This window comes from Thalia democratica, chromosome 3 (genome assembly GCF_965202585.1).
Source record: "Thalia democratica chromosome 3, ktThaDemo2.hap1.1, whole genome shotgun sequence".
NCBI lineage: Eukaryota > Metazoa > Chordata > Thaliacea > Salpida > Salpidae > Thalia > Thalia democratica.
Genome location: NC_139167.1, coordinates 51,612,340 through 51,637,376, shown reverse-complemented (window position 1 = coordinate 51,637,376; position 25,037 = coordinate 51,612,340). Strand labels below are relative to the sequence as shown.

General features: G+C 26.9%; 3 protein-coding genes across 5 annotated transcripts; all 3 read left to right on the top strand.

Annotated features, from left to right (window-relative positions):
• Positions 1–539: 539 nt before the first annotated feature.
• LOC145831207 (L-rhamnose mutarotase-like) lies at positions 540–2,861 on the top strand. The gene is made up of 2 exons (XM_082938347.1): positions 540–819; positions 2,228–2,861. Exons 1-2 carry the CDS (start codon positions 550–552, stop codon positions 2,354–2,356), a joined length of 399 nt encoding a protein of 132 aa, XP_082794473.1. The 5' UTR covers positions 540–549; the 3' UTR covers positions 2,357–2,861.
• Positions 2,862–2,870: 9 nt separating this feature from the next.
• LOC145831206 (transcription initiation protein SPT3 homolog) lies at positions 2,871–6,711 on the top strand. Of its 3 annotated transcripts, XM_082938346.1 has the most exons (3): positions 2,871–3,402; positions 3,591–4,094; positions 4,900–5,052. In XM_082938346.1, exons 1-3 carry the CDS (start codon positions 3,001–3,003, stop codon positions 4,912–4,914), a joined length of 921 nt encoding a protein of 306 aa, XP_082794472.1. In that variant the 5' UTR covers positions 2,871–3,000; the 3' UTR covers positions 4,915–5,052. The 3 variants fall into 3 exon arrangements, with proteins under 3 accessions (XP_082794472.1, XP_082794471.1, XP_082794470.1); XM_082938345.1 differs by lacking the exon at positions 4,900–5,052 and having other exon boundaries at positions 3,591–4,425; XM_082938344.1 differs by lacking the exon at positions 2,871–3,402 and having other exon boundaries at positions 3,997–4,094; positions 4,900–6,711.
• Positions 6,712–7,610: 899 nt separating this feature from the next.
• On the top strand, positions 7,611–17,682 carry LOC145832376 (uncharacterized). Its single transcript, XM_082939695.1, has 5 exons — positions 7,611–7,693; positions 15,284–15,369; positions 15,731–15,851; positions 17,121–17,248; positions 17,564–17,682. Exons 1-5 carry the CDS (start codon positions 7,611–7,613, stop codon positions 17,680–17,682), a joined length of 537 nt encoding a protein of 178 aa, XP_082795821.1.
• The last annotated feature ends 7,355 nt before the right edge of the window (positions 17,683–25,037 follow it).

The following is a 25,037-nucleotide window of genomic DNA, read 5'->3' as shown; positions in this document are numbered from 1 at the left end:
TGTAACTGAAAAAGAAACCTTTAAAATTAACTGCATAGTCAATATATTAAACAAAAGGGTTGATCATGCCAATTCGATCATCAGACCACAAGTTCCAAAACTTGTGTTCTGATGATCAAATTGGCATGATCAACCCTTTTGTTAAATTTGAGCTTGTCTCACGGCAAACGAAAGTCCGGACTTCTGTTCTGCAGACTTTCGCCGATGTTTTTTGTTCATTATATTAAAGGTTTACCAATCCCAAACAAGTAATTATTCTTGGCTTATCATCAGATAAAACCTTAATCCAGCTTCCCATACATGTGTCAAAAATTTCTGTAAAATTTCAAATAACATCTAATTGTTAATATTTTAACTAATACTTATTTTCTTTCTGAAGCCTAAATTAAATGAGTAAAAATATGTATCATATTGGTTTTTTAAGTTACTTTACAAATAATAAAATATTACTTCTAAGTTTTAGGTATTTTGTAACTTAAATTTATTAGTTTTAAGAATAACATTTGAAGAAAAAAATGTTGTTTTTAGATAGTAAATAAAATAGAAAAAATGACTGACAAGAAAAATAAAGAATTTTCAAAGCGCATGGGAATGGTAATATACTTGAGAGAGGAGAAAAAGGAAGAGTATGAGCGCTTGCACAGTCAAGTGTGGCCACAAGTGAAAGCAAGGCTCACTGAAAGCAACATGCGCAACTTCACCATTTACCACTGCAAAGAGCTGGGCGTTTTGTTTGCTCATCTCGAGTACATTGGTGATGATCTGGATGGAGACATGAAGAAAATTGGGGATGACCCTGTGACCAGAGAGTGGTGGAAGGTTAGTTTAAATTAACTAAAATAGAATATTTAGAAGTGATGTGTTATTTAAAATATAAGTAAAAACACTATTTTTTTAGTGATTTTTTTTATAATGTTTACCTTACATAAAACTAAAAGGTTTTTGGGTATTTTTGAACTTTATTGTCCTAAGTTATTTTATTTTGTAATTTATTATTTATTTAAAATTGTACAAATTTTTAAGTTATGTATTTTAAGTATTACTTTTTTGTAAATAGTCTTACAATACAAAACTTCCATAAGTGTTAAGCAATGAAAGAAAATAAATTTATAATTCAAAAGATTTTTATCAAAATTCAAAAATAGACAAAAATGTTCCAAAATAAGTACTTATTTAGCCTGAGAATTTAGATTAAAATGTTTCTTAAAAAATTCAATTGTATATAAAAGTCCTCTAGTTTACTTAACTTTTGATTTAAGTTAAATGAGGCCCAAAAAGCAAATTAAACACTGTAAACAACAATTTATAAAAAGTGGAAAAATGCTATTAAAATAAAAAAACAATAGTTTTTAGATTATAATCACTCTAAAGTAAACTTTACTTACATCCATGTATTTTTTATTGTATAAGTCTTTTAAAAACAAATTTTTTTTCAAACTGAATCATTTAATATCAAGATAAACTTCTTACCAATTGAGATATCCATTTTTTTCTGTATTTGATGTTTTTTAATTAAAAAGTTATCATTGTAGCTAACAGATGTCTTTCATTTTGAAATTGTTTTTAGAGTATAGGTTTTGTATAGATGCTTCAAAAAAGAAATTTAAATTGGTTCTTTATTTTAAGTGCAAACTAAAAAAGTCACTAATGATTTATCTTCTACATACTACAAGGCTTTAAATTAATTCAAAACTAAACCTAGAACAATTAAAGTATAGAGCTACTACTTATTAAAAAAAATAATAAAAAGTTGTCTTTAATTTTGTTTAAAACTTTGATCCCAAAATTTTAATTTTCAATGTTCTTAAGCTAAATTCTGCTATAAACTTCTATATTTACAGAAAACAGTTATAAAAAACGCAAACAAAAAAAAAGAGTTATGGTTTGTTTAGGCAATTGCTTAATTAGTTTTTAATTGCTGGTCTGTATTTTTTTTCTTGGTTAAGTAAAGTATATGAGTAACTAAAGTTAGTTTTTTTCCTGTAAATATTCTTTTACTAAAATAAACAATCTAATAAAAACTTTTTACTCTAACAGAAATGTAGTTTTTATTTAGAAAAGAATTGTGTAAAAAAAAAGAACCACAAAGAAAATGAGTATTTTTTGCTTATATATTTTATGCTGCCAATGGAATCTTAAAAGTTACAAAGACCTTCCTAAAATAACAAGCACTGATTAAGTTTTTCATAAGTTTGTTAACATTATTTTTTATACTATTTACTTACAGCAATGTGAACCATGTCAGAAGCCACTTTCGTGGTCGGGGCCTCCCCCTTCAGAAGGTGGTCAGGGTGATTGGTGGACGCCGCTGAGACAAGTTTGGCACGACGGCCACTCTGCCACCTCCTTCAAATAAAAACTAATTGTATTTTACTTATCAGTTACTTTTATATGCAATCAACATTATTACTGTATTACTGCTGCATTACTCATTATTGCTCTTTTTTCTGTTGTTTTATTTCAAATGAACTTTTTTACTTTCAATGTAGGAGTCGCAAGTTTTTATATCTCTAATCCTTTAATAATTTAATCTGTTCTAAGTAAATTTGTAGTTATATTTATTACATGGTTTGTTAAGTAATTAAAGGTTTTTGTAGCTTTGTTTACGACATTATTATGACGCTTATTTAAAAAATAGTTTATATATTTTTATAGATTTGAGATCGAGATTTTATTTACTAAATAATCAGAGTTTACTTTTTACATACTTTTGTAAATATCTTGTATTGAAGTTTATTTTCCATATTTTAGTCTTAACTTTTCATTTTTTACTGTTTTAAGAAAATATCAACTTTTCAAACCAGCTGGTTATTTTAATAGTTAAACTCGGAACTATGTTTTACTCATATATAACTTTTAAAAGTACTCTTAATTTTTTTTTTTAGTTATTCCAATGAGTATTTTTTGATATTTAGTACATATTCTGTTTTAAATAAAGCATTCGTGCAATTCGAGGCAATCAATTTTTCCAGCAAACATTTTCATAAACCACACACAAAAATGAACCAGTTCGGCCACTTGGACGTTTACACGGAATCGTTCAAGGAAGAGATGAAGCTGATGCTGTACGGCCTCGGCGACGACCGCGACCACTCGGACGAAACCTGCGCATTATTGGACCGCGTCGTCCAATCGCAGGTCGCGCAGCTGATCAAGCTGGCCAATGGCGTGGCCGAGTTGCAGCAGTCGAACGAGATCACGCACGAGGCGTTCCTCTTCCTCATGCTGAACAACAAGACGAAGCTGCTCAGGCTGCTCAACTGCTTCCACATGAAGATGCAGAAGGCGACGTACCAGAGGGACTTGGACGAGGAGCAGGCGGTGAACGAGAACGAGTCGTCGAAGAAGATGCGCATGTGCAAGGAGTTCATCGCGAGCATGGACTGCACCGGCGAACTGCAGGTGTTTATTATTTGTTTTTATGATTAATGATTTTTTGATTGGTATTTTATTAATTGGTTTCTTAAGCTTACTCTTGTTTATTTTTGACTAATCGATTTTAAGAGTATTTGTTTTGAAAAAAAATTGGTTAAGTTTTTAAAGCAAATAAATTTTTCAAATAGAAAAATTGCACTTGTAATAAATTGCAGGCGATACTGGACAGCATCGGCAGGGACGAGATCGGCAAGAGAAGAGCGTTCATCGCGTGGAACAGCATCAAGCACCTGAGCGACGAGGACTACAGCGTGTACACCAAGTGCCGCCAGTTCTCCTTCAGCAAGCACTCCAAGCGCTTCCAGAACTGGCTGTCGCGAGCGGTGAGCGACCTGCCCAGGCAGCCGAACAAGTTCTCGTGGGAACTGTTGGCCTACTTTGCGCACGAGACCGCTCTCGAAATAATCGAGTGCAGCATGATAGTGCAGGCGGAGATGCTGGGGAAAACCCCGGTGACGGCGGGCGTGGACCCGGGCCAGCTGCACGCGGCCGCCATGCACGTGAGCGCGGACGAGGCGGAGAAGAGGGCGCTGCAGCCGGCGCACGTCAGGGAGACGCTGCGGAGGTTCGGCGATCAGTGCAAGCCGGGCAGGCTGCAAGGGAAGAACGTGGTGTATCACGTGACGCTGGACGATTGCCACGAAGCGTACAGGATGCCGGTGATTTGCTTGCTGTGATGTTTTTGATTTGTGTGAGGAAAAGAGCTGAGTGTTGATGAGTTTAGATGGTTTGACGTGAAAAACAGCATTTGTTTAGGACGTGTTTATTAGTACAATTCATTTGATATAAAACATTAGTTTTGTTTTACCTTTTAAAATTATGTGATTCTTTTTATTGTTTATCAATGTTTTCGTGAAAACATGTGTGTTTTAAACGGAAGCTAATTTGTAGCAGTTCTAAGCTTTATACTCTACTTATAAAATAATGTTTATCATAAGTATTTCTTACAAGCTTAATTATATTTTAAATATTTTGTTTTCAAATTTTTAGTTTATTATCACTGTTCTAAAAGTATGAGGTTTTTGTTGTAATATTAAAATATTCAATAAACCTGTAACGATTTGCATGAGTATATTCAATATAAATTTAATGATATACCTTCAGTTTTATAGTTTGTATAAAATTTTTGATATTTTTCATTTTTAACTATAAAATGTTTTACATAAATTCTCGACTTTTTGTCAAACGTAAACTTTTTTTTTAATATAACACTTTTTTATAATATTTTACCGTATTTTCCAAACAAGACTAGTATTCACAAATTCGATAAATTTAGTTCAAGATTACACAACATAATAACGAAAAACATTGTCTATGTCTTAGTTTACGTTAATTTCTTACGTTTATAATACATAAGAAATACTAAAAGTTATGATGTTTTTAAGTTTTTAAAAATATCAAATATACGATCAATTCAATCTGTATATCTCGAACAACAACAAAATTTTATATTAAATGTTTCAGCATAAACTAATATAAACAAATGGAAGGGCGTCCCCGAGTGAACAAGCGAGTGTTGAGGGGGATGCTGGTGCAAACCGAGATGTTCAACAGGTTCAAGGAGGAAAACGAAATGTGGAAGCAGCACCTCCAAGCGGATGAAAAGTTGAAGGAAGAAAGAAAACCGAGCTGCCGGGTGAAGAGCGAGTTTGGCGGGAGCGTGAAAGTGGAAAAGTTTGAGGGTTGCAAGTTGAAGAAAGAAAAGCGCGAGAAGAATCCTTCAGGCGTCAGTGATAAAAGCAAGTCTGTTAAAAATAAAAGAAAAATAAGTCGTTTGCGCGAACGCAAGTGGAAGAAAAACAAAGTGACAAGTACAGTAGCTACGATAAGTAACAAAGCAAAAGAGAAAGAAGCGACTGACAAGTTGATTGAAAAGTTTGTCAGTCAAAACAACGCGATGGACAGGTGGGACCATTCTGGGTTTGTCGAACAGCATGCGACTGTATCAGGAGAATACAAGGAAAGTAGACCAAGTAAGGAACCAGTTAATGTTAAAAGAACCCGTTCAAGTGAGCGCAAGTCAAAGAAAACTAAAAGAAAAAAGAAAGGCGATTTTAAAAAGAAGAAAAAGAAAAAAGATAAAGAAGTAACTGATAAGTTGATTGAAAACTTTATCAGTCCAAAAGCAGAAGTGAAAAGATGGGGTCATTCTGGGTTTGTTGAGCAGCATTCTCAAGCGATAATTTCAGGAGAATTCTTTAAAGGAAGTAAATCACATTTGAAAATTTTATCTTCATCGTCGTCATCTAGTATTTCATCGTCTTCTTCTAGTAGCAGCTCATCTAGCAGTTCATCTTCTAGTAGTAGTTCTTCTAGCAGTTCATCTTCTAGTAGTAGTTCTTCTAGCAGTAGTTCTTCATCTTCTAGTAGCAGTTCATCTGATAGCGAATGCGATCGTCGTAAGCGAAAAAAGAGACGTAAAAAAACGACTAAGAAATTATCGAAAAAACGGAATAATGTGGCTAAGAAAAAACGCAAACGCAAAAAATGAATTTGAGTTATAGTTTGTTTAGGTAGTGGCTTAATTAGTTTTTTTATTGCTGGTATGGTTTAATTTTTGTTTGTAGGTTAAGTAAAAAGTATATCGGAAAGTTTATAGCTTATTTCCTGCAAACATTTTTTTAATGATAAAAAAGAAAAATCATAAACTTATTTTATGACTTCTTGTATTTGAAAAAACTCTCTAGACAATAAATAACCTTAAAATTATACAACATATTTGAATGCTGCTCAACGCTCATGTGACAGTTAATTTTACAACAATTTTATGCTGTTTTCAAAACATTTGTCACACAATATTATTTAATGGTTTTTATTCTTTTTGCTTACGCATTTAACAGACTATCATTTATCATGTTTTATTATTTATTTAGTTCTAAAAAGTGTTTTTTTTACAAAAATTAAATGATTAATTAAAGAAAAAATTTAAATAATTTTCGTCAAATATGTTTTTTGTCGTTTGTCAAGTTTTTAAATGTAAAGTGGTTTTATTATTCCTAACAGCTGCTGAAATGATAGTTTAAATTATCCAAGTGCTAATTGATAAGTGCTTTATCAGTTAACAAAGTATTACGATAACTATTTGTTGTAAAAGTTGTAAAGATTTTTTTTGTGAATGTTAAACATTAAACTAAAATATATTGTTAATACATGTTTTTTTTGTTGTAATTATTATTATACTTAACTTTTTATTCTACTTTTCAATCATTCAAATGCTTGTAGATTATATTATACTTTTATAGAGTAAATTAAAAAATGATATTTCTTGTTAATTTTTTGAGCAACGTTTTTTTTCCTATAAAGTTGTAAATTTATGCACAAATTTGATAAGCGTAATAAAAATCTTAAAAAACCATTGTGATTATTACATGCTTAAACCTTATATAAAAGCCATTATTTATTTTTACAAGTAAGTCACAGTTATTTATACTGAATTCAACATATTTTTGTTAATTATAGCTTGTATATTCGACAAGCTGCTTTCAAAGCTATATGCAAGCTTTGTAAAACGTAAAGTAAACATATTATCTTGTATTCAATAAATATTAAGAAGTTCTTTTAACTATTCAAAATATGAAGTTAATCCTAGTTAAAGATCCTAGCGAAACAAGTTTACTGGAAATATAAGAATAAAAAATTTAAACAGTACTCGTTCTTTAGTAAACTTACACATGCAGGGTTGCCACATGGTCAGGAAATCAGGAGAAGTCAGGAAAAATTAAAAAAAATGCCAAAAGTTAGGAAAAAATTGGGGGTTTTGAAAAAACGTCGGGAAATTTGATAAAAAAAAAAGTCAGATCTTGTCAGTTTAAATTTACAAAATTCCTTATTTTCCAAAGCCTTCAAATGGTAAAAACTAATTAAAAATACTTAAAAGTTAGAAAAAAATTCCAAAATTTCCTAGAAATTTACAAAATTATTTAATTTCCATTGCCTTCATCTAGTATAAACTAGTAAAATATCCTTTATAAAACTGCAAAATTTTTCTATTAACATATTGAACGAATACCCTACTTAAACAAGCAGATTTTGTAAGCTTTTTAGTATTGATGATCTGTAGCAAGGATACTTCCATAGTGAAACTGTGATATATACACAAAAGTTTAAATGCAAGTGGTGTTCATGTACTCTGTAACTGTCAAATATGGGAAGAAAAGCACTCTCTGTACATATAAATGGAGCTGGACATAGAAATAAAAGGCCAGGAGTTCACTGATACCAATAATTTTTCTATAATGCTGGATCAAGCTCCAATGGGGTAAGTGGTGAGAGCAGCGGCAGTGTAGCAAGTTGTGAGAGCAGTGGTGTAAGCCCATTAATAGGTTTGGTAAGTAAGTCACAAACCACAACCGCTGAAACTTTATGGGCATTACACGCTGTCAAGCACAATTACTTAGCCAGTTCGTGTAACTAACAAGCGAAGCTGAACAAAAAAATGTTTCCTGACAGTGAAATAGCACAGTCATGTCAGATGGCCCGAACAAAATTATCATACTTGATAAATTTGGCCTTAGAACAATAATGGGCAAGCTGTGTTTATAAGGTAATATAATACAAGTATTTTGCTGATAGAGCTGTTTATTGCAAATACATCAATCATACACACATGGTTCAAGTGATGTAATGGAAGTTAAATGTGTGAATTCAGCAAAAAAAAACTGTTGTTTTAACCTGTGTTAAAATTAGATTGAAAGCTTTATATAGTTTCAAGTGATAGATTATGTATTTTAGAATGAGTTTGATTTAGAAAAGTCAAGAAAATTTTGATAAAAAGCCAGGAAATTTTATCAGCTTGATCTGTGGCAATCATGCACATGTTTTTTGTAAAAGAACACATGTTTTCTCTTAAACGGAGCTCTGTAAAAACTAAATACTGTAAGAAAAAAGAAGCTAAAGTAGGTGTGTATATGTCTTTATTTAGATAAGAATAAATACTAAAGATTAATGGTTAATAACAGATACAATATATAATGTTAAATCCAACTGTTCTACAACTATATAGTATTTATAATTATTAAATATAAATTATGATAAAGTTAAGTTGAATACAAAATAAAATGACAAATTAAAATATAAAGCACTCATTTGAAATTTGTAGAAATACTGATTCATAAGATAAAACCGTCGTTGAACATTCGAAAAAATATTTGATAATTACGTCACCATTTTATGTTCTAATAGATTACATTAAAAGAAGTCATTTACCTTGCATTTGCAATATAGATAATGTATTCTTTATGTTTGCAAAAATTAGATTAGGTACTTTAATTTAGAAAATGTTTTACATATGAAATAGGATTTTGATACTTAATACCTGCGATTTTTATTTAATTGAATGAGTGTAATTATAATAGATACACAATGCTTTATATAGTTAATCTACCTAGAGCAATTCTCAACTTTTATACTGCTAGAAAATAATTGTAACTTATGTATTTTTTATGATTAGATAGCTAAAAATGAACACTTAAATTCAGAGTATTTATAAACTATTACCAAAAAAAATGCTTTCTTAAACAAAACTTTGTAAAAATAAATGTATTTCGATTAATAAAGTTATTAAAAAGTAGTTATAGATATTGGTGCAAAAAAGTAAGTGCATATGTAAAGTATATTGACATCTTTTGGTTTTAGATTATATATTCGAAAAATAGTTTTAAAGACTATATGCAAGCTTTGTAAGAAAATGTAGTTGGTTTTACAAAATTGTCTTCGATATTAATTATATAGTTCTTATGATACTTTATAGAAATTTAGGTGTATTCGAGTAGTGTTTTATCTCTTCGATATATGTGCATTAATGCATAATGTGTTATATATTTATCTTTAGCAGTTTTAAATTATTATTATTTTCCTAATTGATGTCTTCTGTCTAGATAGCTAAAACAAAACAGCTAAATTTTAATTATTTAAACTACACTAAGCTAAAAATCAGAAAACAAATAATTTCAAGCAAACAGGTTCAAGTGAAATACTACTTGCGGAAAAACAATTAGTCTTCGAAAGCTCTTTTTTTATGTAATATATGTTTTAACACCGATATCTAAAAAATTGATGGTTCAGATTTATAAATAATTAGTGTGTGTATGCATTTAAAATATTTTTTTTTATTGAAAATTTTTTCATATAAAATTTTTGTAAACAATAATAGTCTAACAATAAAATTACCATTTAAGCAAGTTTTTTAAAGCAGTATTGCTTAACTAAATAATTTAAATTTCACTAGGTTAAAATAAAAAGTGTTTGTATTCTCATTGAAAAAACTTTAATTTCTAACAACAGTGTTTTTTTAATTTTTACAACAATTTTTTTCGTAATTAACAAATAGCTTATAAGATTAAAGGTTAATAAAGTCTTTAATTACTTTTAAAATTACAAGGAAAAAATTAAACAGTTATTAAATTACTTATGTTAAAATGTCTATTTTTATATAAAAGCAACAAATGTTTACTTACTTTTCTTAAAACCGTAAAGTTTTAATTTATAAATGAAGATAAGTTCTTTGCAAATATTACGTATTATTTATTTGAAGTATCTTTAATAGATGTTTTATTTTTCACTTTTTAAAAAACAAGAAGAATTTTTCTTTTCATATTGACAAATTTTAAATTTTGACTAGTAAGAAAAAAAACATTTTACTAGAAGCTCTGTCAGCAATTAAAACACTTAAATATTTCAATTCAAAAAACGCTGACATTGACAATGAAAAATTATTGTTTACTGTTTTTGCTTTAGCTTGAAATAGTTTTTTAACAATTAAGGATACTCATTTTTATAAGTTTATTAAATCAAAATATTTGAAATTTTGTTTGTTTTTAGTTTTTTTAATATTCAATCTCTCATCATCAACCATAAAAAAATCTGCAGTTTTATGATTCAAAAATGTTTTGACTACAATATAATTGATGAATGTTTTTATTATAATGTAACACATAATAGTTTACCGTTTATTTTAGTACCTGTGGTATTTTGAGGCCCCTTTCAGAAATTTTATAATGTGAAAACTTAATTAGTTTGTTATTATGCCAAGGAGTATCATTTAACGTTAAAATTGAAATGATAAATAGTATAAGAGTATAATCCATACTATACCATCTACTAAACAAGAAGACACTTATTAGATTAATCAAAATTAGTTTCGTACACATAACATATATTTTTTCGATGAACTCATTTAAAGTAAAGATTTTCTCATTTCAAATTAAAGTTTTAAAAAAGTAAGTTAGTGCTATACTTTAAACTTGTACAACATTTTCAATAAATTTAGCATGCTAAATACTCGTAAAAACATTAGCAACAGCAGTTTTCGTTGAAATAAAAACATGTTAAACTACCTATATGTATTTAAAACTTTTATCCTAAGATACTTGATGAAGTTTCTAAAAAAAATTAGGAACACTTTTTTGTTATAAATTATCAACATGTTTCATTGGTGATGTGCAATATAATTGCTTAATTTGCGTAAAGAATATCTTAAATTACGGATGAAGTTTCTTAATTTACATATAAAAGCAACTAAAAAGTAAAAAAAAATGTTTACAATAAAAGCTTTTTAGGTTTAAGATTTTTATATCAAACAACTTAGACTTTCTATGAGCTTATAGTACAATTTTGAAAAGTAATAAATTTGTATTATGAAAACTAGAGTAGTCATTTTTAGCATAAACGTAGCTTTAGTATATAATTTTTTTTAAATAAATTTAAACCAACGTATAAACATTTACAATTTTATAAACTACATATTTCAACTAAGTAAAAAAAACTATTACAGTAACCTCTCGCTTATTTACGCACATTGTGTCCAAAGAAAAAGTGCGTAAAGATATGAGATATCGTAAAGATATGAGAGGTACCAAATATACTTACTCTAACGACTTTTTTTGATATTGCTTTTAGTTAAAAGCAGACTGGAGATTTTCCCACTTTTAACAATATGTTTACTTAATTTATTATTATGAAAACAAAAGATAAAACTATACATACAGTAAAAAAAATTAAATTTGTATAGAATAATAATACTTGTAGAAGACTTTTACTAATTTTAATAATAAGAAGGATTTATCCATATTTATATGTGACTTATTTGGTACTTAACATTTATATTCTCTTCTACTTACCAAATTCAATTTATAATTAAGCATTTGTTTACAATTAATAAATGGTTTGGTGTCTATATTAAAATTTGTTTCTATAGCCTTTACAAAAATATGCATTTGGTTCTGTAATGAATCTCTTCTTTTGAACAAAAATATATAAAGTATGTATAAGAAAAATGTTAATACTGAGGTATAACTACATGTTTATCAATTAGTCAAGAAACATAAGTTTACAAATTGTGAAGATGTAGAGAGGTGATAAGTATTTAAAAACGTATTTCAAATCAAAAGTATACAATTACCTTAATTTGTGTATTATTAAAAAAAAAGTTACTTTTTGAATTTTTTAGAGTTCTAAAATGCGTAACTAAACGAGAGTGCGTAACGTCACGAGTGCGTAAAGATGCGAGAGGTTACTGTAATCTAAACAAACTAGATTTAAAAACTAGTTTAATTGGTTCTTAAAAATACTTATTTAAGTTTTATATTTCGTATCATGAAATAAATAAAAATATCATTAAGTTCGGAATTCTATTGAAATTAAAAAACTTTAAAGTTTAACAGTAGGTGATTGTTAATTGTAATATTTTTATTAGAGCTAATATTCTCTAAAATTTTAAATATAGTTTTTATTTAGCTTTTGAGCCAAAAATGTTAAAAACTTAAAATGAATACAAAAAGAAAACACAAAACAAATGCTTAAAACATTTTTTAGCAATAAATTAGCTATAAGTATTTTTTATTGAACGACAAAAATACGTCCAAAAAGTTTGGTCCAAAAACCTGGGGTAGAAAAACCTTTTGGTTATCGAGTCGTACACCAGAACAGTTTAACGTAATGTTCAGGACATTATAAAACTTAAATTATTATTTTTCATTAGTTTGTACTTATTGCTGGATGCTTATAGAAAGAATATTTTTGAAAAAAAATATCTTTATAACTAAGATATAACTGATAGTTCAAATATTTCTATTCAATAAGTACTGAAAATAAAACCATTATACCTACATAATTATCAAGTTTATAAAAAAAGTTTTTATTGTAAATTTAAAACTAAACACTTTGTTATTTTTGAATCCTGTTTAATTCTATAACTATTATGCTGATTATATTCAATTGTACAAAGAAAATAGTAAATATGTTTTAAAAATGACTCACTTTTTGAGCTTAATCTTATTAAAAAGTCGGCAAATAACGGCAAGCAGGCATAATCTAGCTAGTCCTTAAAATAAAAATCTATGGTTCGTAACATGTCTGAAATACTTTTTGTATAAATAACAGAATTTTGTTGTTATACTGAGCTATTAAACTGCTGTTTGTCAAAGTCGAAAACTAGTGGTTATGTTGGTACATGACTTACTAGTTTATATTTTGTGTTGTATTGTGCTGATTTTAGCCCTTACACAAAATATTTTTATGTACTTTAAAACTTCACACTTATGCATAAAACTTGCATACTAAATTCATATCCAAGTTATGGTTTTTACCAAATTCCTCTTATGTGTCTTTTAATTTTAATACAGATTTAAATTTAAAGTTCATAATTTTGATTTTTAACTCAAGAATTTTCTCAGTACATCATTTTACTTTTTCACAGTATAGATAAAAGTTATTTCATACTTCTAAATTTTTGAAACATATACCTGAACCGTAAGTGATACATAAGTAGTTTTATTTTGTTGTTTAAAATTGTAATCGGATAGTTTCTGTGATAGATGGAAAAATAAAAGCAATGATTTAGCAAAATTTTTAAGTAATATTAGACTGGAATTTCTTAATTTGTTCAAAACTAAACAAAGATTTATTTTTTTAGTTTCCCCAGTTATTTGTCTACCATAAGATAAATTAACAAACATTATTTTATTTTTCAGTATAAAATGTATGCTTATAAACTACTTTCATTGAAAAAAAGTCAGTAAGTATTATTTTTAACTTCAACTAACAGAGCATGTTTATAGTTAATTAATTTTCAAAACTGAAACAAAAAAAACTTATTCCATTGTTTTGTATTTGAGGGAACAACATATAAATTAGTAAAAAATAGTTTTTTTTAGAAACAATGTTTAATAAACAGAAAGGTTATTACTATTTTATATTTAAATTATATTCAGGGTTAGCATACAAAACAATTATTTTTTATTCATGAATACAATAGTTTATACTTCAAAAGCTAGCATAGCAAAGCCAGCAAAAGTTAAGAAGTTCTTGTACTTTTTGTTAACCTTAAAAAGTAACTAAAAGTAAAACAGTATAAAAATTAAATGCTTTTTAAAATATATTTTCAAAACTTTAGCACAAACGTAAACTTTTATACTTAAGTACAAATATCACAACTGAAAAAGTTGGATGTAAAAATTTTTATACTCTGAATCCAAAATATATATATATGTAAATTTGAAATAATGTATATATTTCGTGTTTCGAAAAAAATATGTTAAACTATTAATTAAAACTTTTTGGTCTACTTTACTTTGAAAATCAGATAATGCGATTTACATATTGTGAAAAAAATAGCTCAAATAAACTATTCAAAATGTTAAGGAGCATCATACATCTTAAAAAAACATCTTACTTAATCGTTTTTGATTAAAACTTGTTTTAGTTTTCAAAGTGCAACTTTTAATATAAAAACAGTATTAAGTTGTATGATCAACTCGAAGCTTAGGTAAAACACTTGTAATTATTTTTTTATTGACCGTTTCAATTTAAACTTGTTATTTTTAATGACGTTTTTATTACAAAAGTAATTTTTTCAGTAATAGGTTAGTCAACGCTAATGACAAAACTATTAGTAATGTAAAATATTAATTATCTACGCAGTTTACAGTTACTTTAAAGACTATTTTAGAAAGTTTATACATTAATTTTTTATGTCAGACTGAAAAGTTGCTAAAATTATATTCAATTATTTCTGCGTTATTGTGGTGAAAAAAGAAAATAATGGGAGTTAGTTTATGTTCTTATTAAAAAAAGTTTTAACTTAACACTTTAAATACGTTTTGTAACGTTTTAGATACCAATTGAAATATTTATAAATTATTTTGTAAAAGTCTTGAAGTATCTTTATTTTCTCTGATTTTAGAACTATTTTTTTACGATAAAGTTTTCTTAATTTTTATTTTGTTTTACTTCATATTGTTTATATATGAAAAAGTTAAATAAATAAATAAAAAGTTTTAACGTAATTAACTGCATAAAAAACTATTTAATGCTTTTTTTAACTATATAAGTACTTTGAAGTAAACGTTTAAGAATATTTTGTATAAAAAACAAAATTTATATTAGCAGTTTTATGTGTTTTTTATATTTAAGTCTCCAAACTACTTTTAGTACAATTTTGCAGTTTGAACAAAATCTATGATTAAAATTTCGAAACATATAGAAAAATTTCATTTAAATATAGATTTAATTTTTTTCTTAACTTGTTAAAAAAAAAAATCTGAATGCTTAACAAATGTTACAAAAAAAATAAATCCTATCTAAAAAAATAACTAGTATAGTGTTTTACGTTGCACAAAAGCTAAAGCGTACAACTAAATTTATAATTAAACAAGCAAAATTTTACAGAATCCAGAAAAAGCTGATCCACCACCAGGTAATATTTTATTTTAAACATAGTTGTGTTTGTTAAAGGAGTTTTATCGACTTAAGGGACAGAATAATTTTAAATAAATTACTATGATAATTTGTAACTACTTATGACGTTTAAAAAGTGTATATAATATGAATGTTTAACAAAATTTTCATAAAGAACCGGTGATAAACAAGTTCAAACCGACGCCCAAATGGATTCTTATCATCAGTGGAATTGCACTCGTAGTTGTCGGAATTGCTGTGGTAATTTATTTTGGAATAAGAATAGAAAAACATAGAAGTATTTACTCTAAATTTTAACAACTATTATAGTTTTTTTATAGAATAAGACAAGGTAACTGTTTAAATATATTATATGGAAAGTTTTAAACTTCATTTTAATGCACATTTTTTAATGTTTTCATAGTCATAATATCTCCGTTCTTTATAGTACTGAAATACTAATTTTTTATATAACAAATTTTTTCAAAAGTGTTTAAAAATAATGATTTGATTTTAAAACAATTAATTTAATTGAAATTGAAGATAAGTTGTAAGAAACATTATCAAAAAGCTTATAAGTTTTTTTAAAAACAAACTGACTTATAAAGTATTGTTATTCCAGATTTCAAGTACAAAACCGTTATGGAAAAAATGACTTACGATAAGGCAAAGGAATATTGTAAGAAGAAGTACAAGGGCCACGTGTGGTACTCTGGCAAATGGAAGACTAAAAAGGACAGAATGTAAGAAAACATTTACATACGTATATTTGGAATAAAAAAATTGCAAACTTTTATAAAACAAATTATTAGTGTAAAATTATTTTTCACTTTTCTCTATTGTAATTAACTTGCTTTATTGAATTCTGTTTATTCAAGGTATATTTGAGAAAAGTTTAGTGCTAAATTTAAAGATATATATATGAAAATAAACATACATGGGTAAAGCTAGCAACAGTTCAATAAACAGAGTTAATCAACTATTATTTAAGGTTATTCAACAAAACTGGAATTTTTAACACTGGTAGGAACAAATAACTACAGTATTCCAGCAATATATAACATTCGATAAATAATCCAGAATATTTTAATAGCTACTATTTGGATATTTCTAAATAATTTTAAAATAAAAAAATTATTCTCGTCTAATTCTTTAGAAGTAATTTACGTTTTATGTTTTGACCTTAGCTTTTGAACAGATATGTAAAAAAGATATGTACAATGATGCTATATAATTATTTTATTTACAACTTTATTAGCTGACATTGATGTTTCTTTTGTATGTAGTTTACTTTTTATTTGTTTAGCTCGCACAGTTTCCTTAGTAGTACGGACTAAATGTAGCTTTATTTGCAAACTGTCTATTTTTTTTATTACAGCTTTAATTGCAACCATATATTAAAAAAGAGTTTTGCGATTAATTTTTCTTTTTTGCTGTTTTAATTTATAAATAAACGATTTTTGAATTATTAAATTTATAAACTCTACAAACAAATTTTTTAATCATTGTTTCATTATTTAACGTAAAAAGTATAAAACAATAAACAGTTTAAATTTTGCTTTAAAATGTGCTTGTAATACTATTACTAGTATATACTTGTTGCTGCGTACTATTATAAGTAAGGAAACAAACACATAAAGAACTTTAAATGACTAGACTAGATGTTAAAGTCCTGGACAAGACGTTAAAAGGTATCCAAGTGGTGTGCGGCTCGATAACCAAAACGTTTTTTCGTGCACCAGGTGCTAGAACAAAATCGTTTTTTGTTCAATAAACTATATTTAAATACCTTAACTGTAAAAATAAACAAATTTAAAGTAATAGATACGTCTAAAACAAGTCAGAGTCTGACTAGTTTTAATTCAAATTACTTCAATAAATATGTCTTAAAACAAAAAAGTTTTCTTAAATAAAACAAAAAAAATTATCTTGATCCAAAATATAAGCTTAATAACTTATTGAAGTTAGTACAGTAACTTAGTATGTTTTTAAATGACCTTGATAATTTACAGAGAGATGTTTAAAAAATGTGAGGGCTTAAAAGGAGAGGAAGATTACTGGGTTGGTTTATGGAAGAAGGATAAGAAGGATTGGGAGGACATTGAAGGAAACAAGTATGGAGAAAATTCAGATTTTGAAGGTATTTATATCTTAAAATTTTAATTGTTTTAACGTTTATTACTATTTTGTAAACCAAAAAAGACAATTTTGTGAAAACTTGTTAGAATCGGACGGTTAACTTTCTAAAAAAAAAATTGTTAAATTGGTAGTGTTTATATTGTTGTTTTTGAAAACCAAATAAAACTTATTTTTAAAGTACCTTTTTGATATTACTACGATAAATATGTAACATTGCGTTTAAAAAACACCTTAAACGACAAACTAAAAGTTTTTTCAAATTACTTGAAGCTTTGAATTAAAACTAATTAACTAAAACCAAAACAACTCTTTTTAGGATGGGACGACAACTTCGGAAAAGAAGATACCGAATACCTTGCAATTAACTACGAAGAGGCAAAACTTCGCGATTATAAAAAGGATGCTAAAAATTACTTCATTTGTCAGTACGAATGATTGATATGATGACGCATTTGTTGTGTTTATCATTATTGAAGTATTTCAAAATACACAGTAATATACAAGTAAAACCTTGTAACCAACTGGTCTATTTTTTTTTTTAATTACTTCAGTATGTTATATTCTTCAAATTTTTTGTATAAATTTTATCTTATACCTGTTTTGTTGTTTTTCCATTCTTAAAGCTTGCACAATAATAAAAGCTATTTTAAGATTTTTTCTAGCTTTTCAAGTTTAATTTTAACTATATCTTTACCAATTTTAGTTTTTTAAACAAGTGTTTTGCTAGGTTATTAATCCAGAAAGAAACACTAATTTTAAAAAAATCTAAGTTGTAAAGAGTTTTCAAAAATATATAAAACGTATGTACTGTAGTAATAAAATAAACCTTATGTAAAATTTTATTACAGTATCTTTCATAAATTAAGTTGTAGTTTATTAACATTTATATTTGAGAAAATGCGTTATCTATATTGTGAACTATACACACATTGCTTAATTTAACTTTCATAAGAATAAGTATAAGTTCTTAAACATAAGTAAAAACTTAACTTAAAATGAATACACTTGCGTTAAGAAATGCAATAATTTTAATATAAAATACTACTAAGTGTTACAAACTATAAATAAGTTTGTTTTACACATTAGTATGTTTTTTTTTCTCTTTTATCTAAAACGCAAACAACTTATTTAATAACGTTCGATTAGAATTGAAAAGGTTTGCTTTAGAATTGTTACTAAGCTTACCTTAAGCTAAAAAAAAAATTATAATACAAGTGCAATATTCTAACTTTAAAAGTTATAAAAATTTATACTAACTTTTTCAAAAGTTAGTCTCAGTTTTATACAATAACTAATTTAACAAAAACAATCTAAACTTCAACTAAAAATCCGTTTTTTTAGTTTCCCGTTTAGATAGCTTAAGTAAAGATCTTGACGATCTAGTAAATCAAAAAGCACAAGTGTTAAAGAAACTTAAGATTTTTTTTTGATAAAACGATAAATATTAACAAAGGTGTATAAAATATTTAACAAAATGTTATTAAATGTTTCTTCAAATATTCATACAATTAAAATACACTATACTTTTCTTAAACTCAACACTCTATATACGCACATGAGTTTGATTTATAAATCTTACAAAAAATGGTGTACTGCTATGGCTGATATAATTAAAGGAACTTGAAATAATTCAAGCAATTTTAAAATACTAAAAACTTACTATAGGACTTCTTGACAATAATTAATAAGCCTGAGTAAAGTCTGTTACGTAATTAACAAACAGGTAGTACACAAGAGTTTTGTATATATATATAAAAGTGTTTGTACAATTAAGGTAATTTTTATTGTAATTAAAGAACAAAAAATGCTGTTCTTCAAAGCCATAGTGAGTTTAGTCGCAAAAATTCGGAGTAACAAACTAATCACAACTCAAAATTTTCTTTGATATTGCCAGTTCCAATGTGAGGTTTTAGTTAACGCTCGTTTAACTTTACCAGCTCCTAATTTAGTGGTGAAATTTTGTTTTCCACCATTGGCAAAGTTGCAAACTTTTCAACCTTAACAATTAGCACTAAACTAAACCGCACGAACATCAATAAATTCTACTCGACATTCTGCTAACTGGTTTGGTCCTTACCAGAACTCAGTAGCAAGACGTAGTCGCGTTTTAACACTGTGACAGTCTAAACAAGCGATTCATTTTCTCAGTTTCAAAGACGATGTTAATATGAGATGATTTAGTTGCATCAATTTTTTCCGACTTTACCCACAAATTGTTACTTTTGTGCTAAGGTACGGACTTCTGATTTGTTTGATTAATATATGGGTTAATATATTGTTTATTGAACGACAAAAAAAGGCTTAAAAAGTTTGGTCCAAGGACCTGGTGCACGAAAAAACCATTCGGTTATTGAGTCATACACCAGAATAGTTTAACGTCATGTCCAGGACATTATCAAGACTTATTTGACTGATGCAAACAAAATAAGATGTGACAGAATTAATGGGTTGCTGTATGGTGCAGTCCAGTGCTTATTGTATGTTAGTAGAAAAATATAAGTTTTGCTGAAGATAGCCAAAATTTTGCTACTAGTTATAAGTTATTAAAAGTATAATATTTTTTTTCTAACTTTAAATAAAATACTGACAAAGTACTTTTACCGATCCGCTTATTTCAATATAAAAAACAAAAAGCTTAGAAAATAAACAAATAAAAAGTAACAATTTTAGTGATGCTATAAAACATCATGCTATTATATGTTTGCGTATGTACAAAAAAAGTTATTTTAAATGATATTTACCGTCCTGGACAACACATTAAAAGGTATACAAGTGGTGTGCGACTCGAAAACCGAAAGGTTTTTCGTTCATTAGGTTCTAGGACCAACTTTTTTGAGCGATTTTTTTTGTCGTTTAATAAACAATGTATAAAATTCAAATAAAACATATGCATGTTTTTTAGAACAGTTTATAATTTTCATTAAAGTATTTAAACAAAGCAAACAGTACGTCTGTTTTTTATATAAAAGCTGATAAATTACAATTTAAAAGTAAAACACTTATATATCGTTAAAGAAAGTTAAAAAAAGTTTTATACACTCAAGCATCGCTAAAATCAATAAAAACTTGACCTTCGTGCAAATTTTTGATTAAAAGTCTTAAACTTATTGCCACTTAAACTGTCTACCAAATTATTTTTATTGTTTTTCTTTAATTTTTTTCGCATCCCGGAGTTTTTTTTCTTTTGGGCTGTACGTTACCGACTCCCAGTATAAACTATTCTTATTACAATAGTTTTGCTTATAAGCTTATATTAACAAGTTTGTAAAACGCCATATTAGCTTTAAACAATATCTTTTGTGTATAATTAGAGATAAATTACAACAATTATAAATCATATAAATTGTTTTGTTAATTAAACTGAGAATAGTTGTAACATATAAATACGATGGTTTAGATAGGACAACATGATGTAAGCAGTACAATGTAGGCATTTGATATAAAGTTCAGCTTGATATAATTACAGAACTTAATGAATAAAATAAAATTTGGGAAGATAATGATACTGTTTTAGCCTGATTTGGTATATAAAATATTTGAGAATTGAAAGGTTAGTTTTAAGTTTTTTAATACGAAGTTATTATTAGGAAAAGGTTAAAAAAAAACAAATAACTTGGCAGCATAAATTAACTTGATATAATTGTTTGAAACTAATTAGCTAGACTAAAAGCCCTTAGAAATGACCTGGTTTTGGTATAGTTAGCTCCTGATATTTTCAAATTAAAATTCATAATACTTAAAGTTAACGGTTACTCATTCTATAACTTATTAGTTAAACAAAATAATACATATTTTAAATTATAAATTTTATGAGATAAATTTACTAATAACACTTTACTCAATAAGTTTAATGTTTGTTACATAAACTTTATTAAACTTAAAATATTATATCAGTATATTATTTTAAGTATACTATATTGATTTATGTATTTTTAAACAATTGTTTGTTTTTAAACAAGACCATGTTTTTATAATTGCTAGAAAAACTACAAACTCAAATAAAATGATTAATTCATAATTAGTAGTGTGAGTTAGAGAAGAACAAATTTTATTTTATTTTTTAGTGTTACAAATGGTTATTAATATTAATAAATGTGTTTTAATGACAAATAAATAACCCGCCACCAAATCATCAGGAGAAGAAACCTCCCGCAACCAAGTAGCCTAAATGGCAACAGAATAAAAGCAAGCTCCCGCTAATCAACTGTAGGAAAAATCCCGAACTGCAAGCAAGTAGCAAAAACTACAACACAATCAAAGAAATTTGCACGCAAAAAAGCACTAGCAAATGGAGGTGTCGAGAAGCCTCATCGCTACCGCCCATAAACAGTTGCTGTTCGCGAGATCCGCAGATCCCAGAAGTTCACTGAGCAGTTGATCCGGGAGTTGCTCTTCCAGCGCCTCGTTAGTAAAATCGCTCAGGACTTCCAGATGGATCTGCGTTTCCAGGGCGCTGCAATCGGTGCACTTCAAAAGGTTGCTGAAGCTAACGTGGTAAGTCTTTTCGAAGACCCAAATTTTTGTACCATATTGCAAAGAGAGTGACAATCATGCCAAAAGATATATAGCTTGCTCGTCGCATCCGAGGAGAAAGAGATTGATCCGTGAAACTTACTGCTGAGATACTCTTTTTTAAAGCTTGAGAGTTTTTTTATTAAGTTATGTCTTTTTAGCACTGGTACAAAAGTTTCGCAAATTCAAATTTTATTTTACATAAGTCGTCTTGAAACTTTTCTACGATGTTTAATTGACCAAGCGCAAATTTTTTAATTTTTTTATGCTTTCGTTCTCTCAAAATGTTTATATTTTCGTTGTAAGAATAAAATTACAATATCCTAATTTGTTGATTAAAAAATAGTATTATAGTATTTAGTTAGTGTTACTATCTTTTTAGTCCTAAGTAAAAACAAATAACCTAGCTATCAAAATTATTAATACATAAAGAACCAAAAGTCTTACTATAGCAATTAGAACTGTATTGTAATTTAACGTTTCTAGCTAAATAGTAAAATAAATAAATTTATGTTATAATTCTACAATACAATTTTGAAACATCTATGATAACTTCTTTTCAGCCTTCTTTTATAATAAAATTGACCTTCATACTTTATTATTTCGAGTAATAAAACTAGTTAGTAAATAAATGTACTATTTTTTTGTTAATTATGAAAAATACATAGGGTTTATATTTTTAATATATTTAAACAAGCAAACTTTATACTTATCTTAGTAAAAGAATAACTAACAATGAAGAAGTCTAAAAAAACTACTTTAACAAGCAGGCAGAAATTATCATGAATTATTTTGTTTCCAGTCTCTTATGAATGTAAGTTCTTGTTATATATTTTAGCTAAACGATGTACGGCAAAAATTATCTGATATTAGGAATTAATTTTCTATTTTGTGTATTTTTTTATTTATTTAATACGAAATTGATTTAAGAACACTGTTATAAAATCTTTTTTTTTCAAATTGTCTATATTTAAACTTTCTACTATTTATTTTACAAATTACAGGCATAGTCAGTATTTTTACCATTAAAATTTATCCTACTTAAGGTAATACATAGTAAACCGTTTGTAGGCAGAAAACTAGATTTTTTAAATGCGACTGACTGACGTGTATTAGTATGAACGAAACTTGGGTTTCAGTCATTGAAAGCTTGTAGTTATGACAAACCTTTGTGTCATTTGAGCTTGTCTCATGGCATACAAAAGTCTAGAGAAGTTTTCTAAAAATTAAAATATATAAAGATTTTATGAAATAAAGCAGTCTAAAAGTTAAAAAGAAACGGAGAGAATGAATTTTTCAAGGATAGTTTGTAAGAGTAAGGTAAAACTAGTTTTACTTTATAATAATTATTAATGTTTGGTTTAGACAGTCGACAACACTGTTTAAACACCTTTCTGATTAAAAAAAAAACCAGTACACATTTTGTTGCTAGTATTATAAAAAGCTGCTCAAAGTTTAGTTTGTTTTTAAATTAACTTTTATATAAATGTATCTTCAAATAAGAAACATGTCCTTTTAATCAGGGTTGCTTAAAAACCTTAGAACCTCGAAAATCCTAAATTAACCCGTAGAAAAAAATTTTGATAATTTAGGCTAAAATTCTAGAGTTTGTGAAATAAAAAAAAAACTGGAAAAACAAGGAATTTTTATTAATTTTAAGATGTTAAGTAGTAAAATTTCGAATTGACACAAAAAATCTATCGTAGAAATAGAATTATTTTGTCATCATCAAACATTTTTTTATTAAAAAACACATTTACAGTAGCTTGTAGCTTTACAGCATCTTTTTAATGTTTATATACTAATTATCACAGTTTCTTATCTTAATCATAACTTTAGATTAAAAATAGACCCAAAAATATGTACTTTTAAAAACCTAGAGAAAATTTGCCAAAAACATTTGGCAACCCTATAATAATGTTTTTTAATAAACTTTTTTTAATAAACTAAAAAGCTTTGCTTTGAATTTAAAAAAACATACAAACTAAATGTAAACAAGTCGTGTCCGTGTGTAGCTTAACTCAATGACTAGAATGGAAGGTCTTTCTCAACATCAGGCATTTTAACTATACTTTTTCCTTCTCGTATTTTTCTTGTTTTTTTTTTAAACTGTGTATATACATGTATATATATATTTATTTATTTATTTGTAACGTATCTTAGATTCTACAAACTTAATTAGTTTTATATAGTCCTAGACTAGACGTTCGAATTTATCGAAGTGGTTTATGATTCGATAACCGAAAGGTTTTTTCATGTACTGTATAATAATAGAACAATTTATTCTAAGGGCTTTTTTATCGTTCAATAAACTATTTATATAAAAATAATGAATATTTACTTTATAAGTAGCAAAAAAAAAATTATATAAAGGTTCTGCTTCTGCAAGGTCAAATGCTAAAAGAAATACCTAGTTTTTGGACTTCAAACAAAACAAGTAAAAATTTTAATTGATTAATTTAGGCTTAAAATAACAAGTGAAAATATTAAAAGTTGATCATAGATAGCGTCTAAAACTTTTCTAATAAAAGTACTTTGATATATTCTAGAAAATTCATACTAAAGGAATATACAAAAGACATAATAGTAAAAACAAATTTTTGATCAAAGGTACAAGTCAGTAAAAATCAGTTCACCTTAGCTCATAGTTCATGGTTAATACAAAACCTGTGATCCTCAATAAACCTGAATTTTACTATTTAGGCTAAAAATCTGGAACATTGAACAAAAATACATTACAAACTTGGACTTTTAACAATTTTTACTTGTTAAGTAGTGAAATTTTGATTTGACACTAAAAAATTATGGTATTAAGTTATATTTTTTTGTCATCATCAAATTTATTGTTATTAAAATACAGATCTAAAGTAGCTTGACAAAAATTTTTTATTGTTGTTTTTATACTTAAAACAGTTTTTCACCTTGATTTTAATTTTAAACTAAAATTTGACCAAAAAACAAATACTTTCAAAATCCTTGAAAAAATTTTGTAAACCTAGGGAAATTTGACTAAAACCAGTGGGACACCCTGTTTGTTAAACTAAAAAATCAAGATCAAAGTGTTAAAAAAGTGATTACCCTTCTATGCCCTTAAAATATGACTTTTCTAATAAGGCTGCAGTATCCAAACTAGCTCTTTTAATCTATTAGTTCTTAGACATAAAAAAACTAGTGCTACATAGTTTTTATGTCTAAATCTAATCTATAAAATTTAAATTTAAGGAAAACTTTATATTTCAAGTCTTCTTTTTTAGTTTTTTGTTAAAATTGGAACCTAG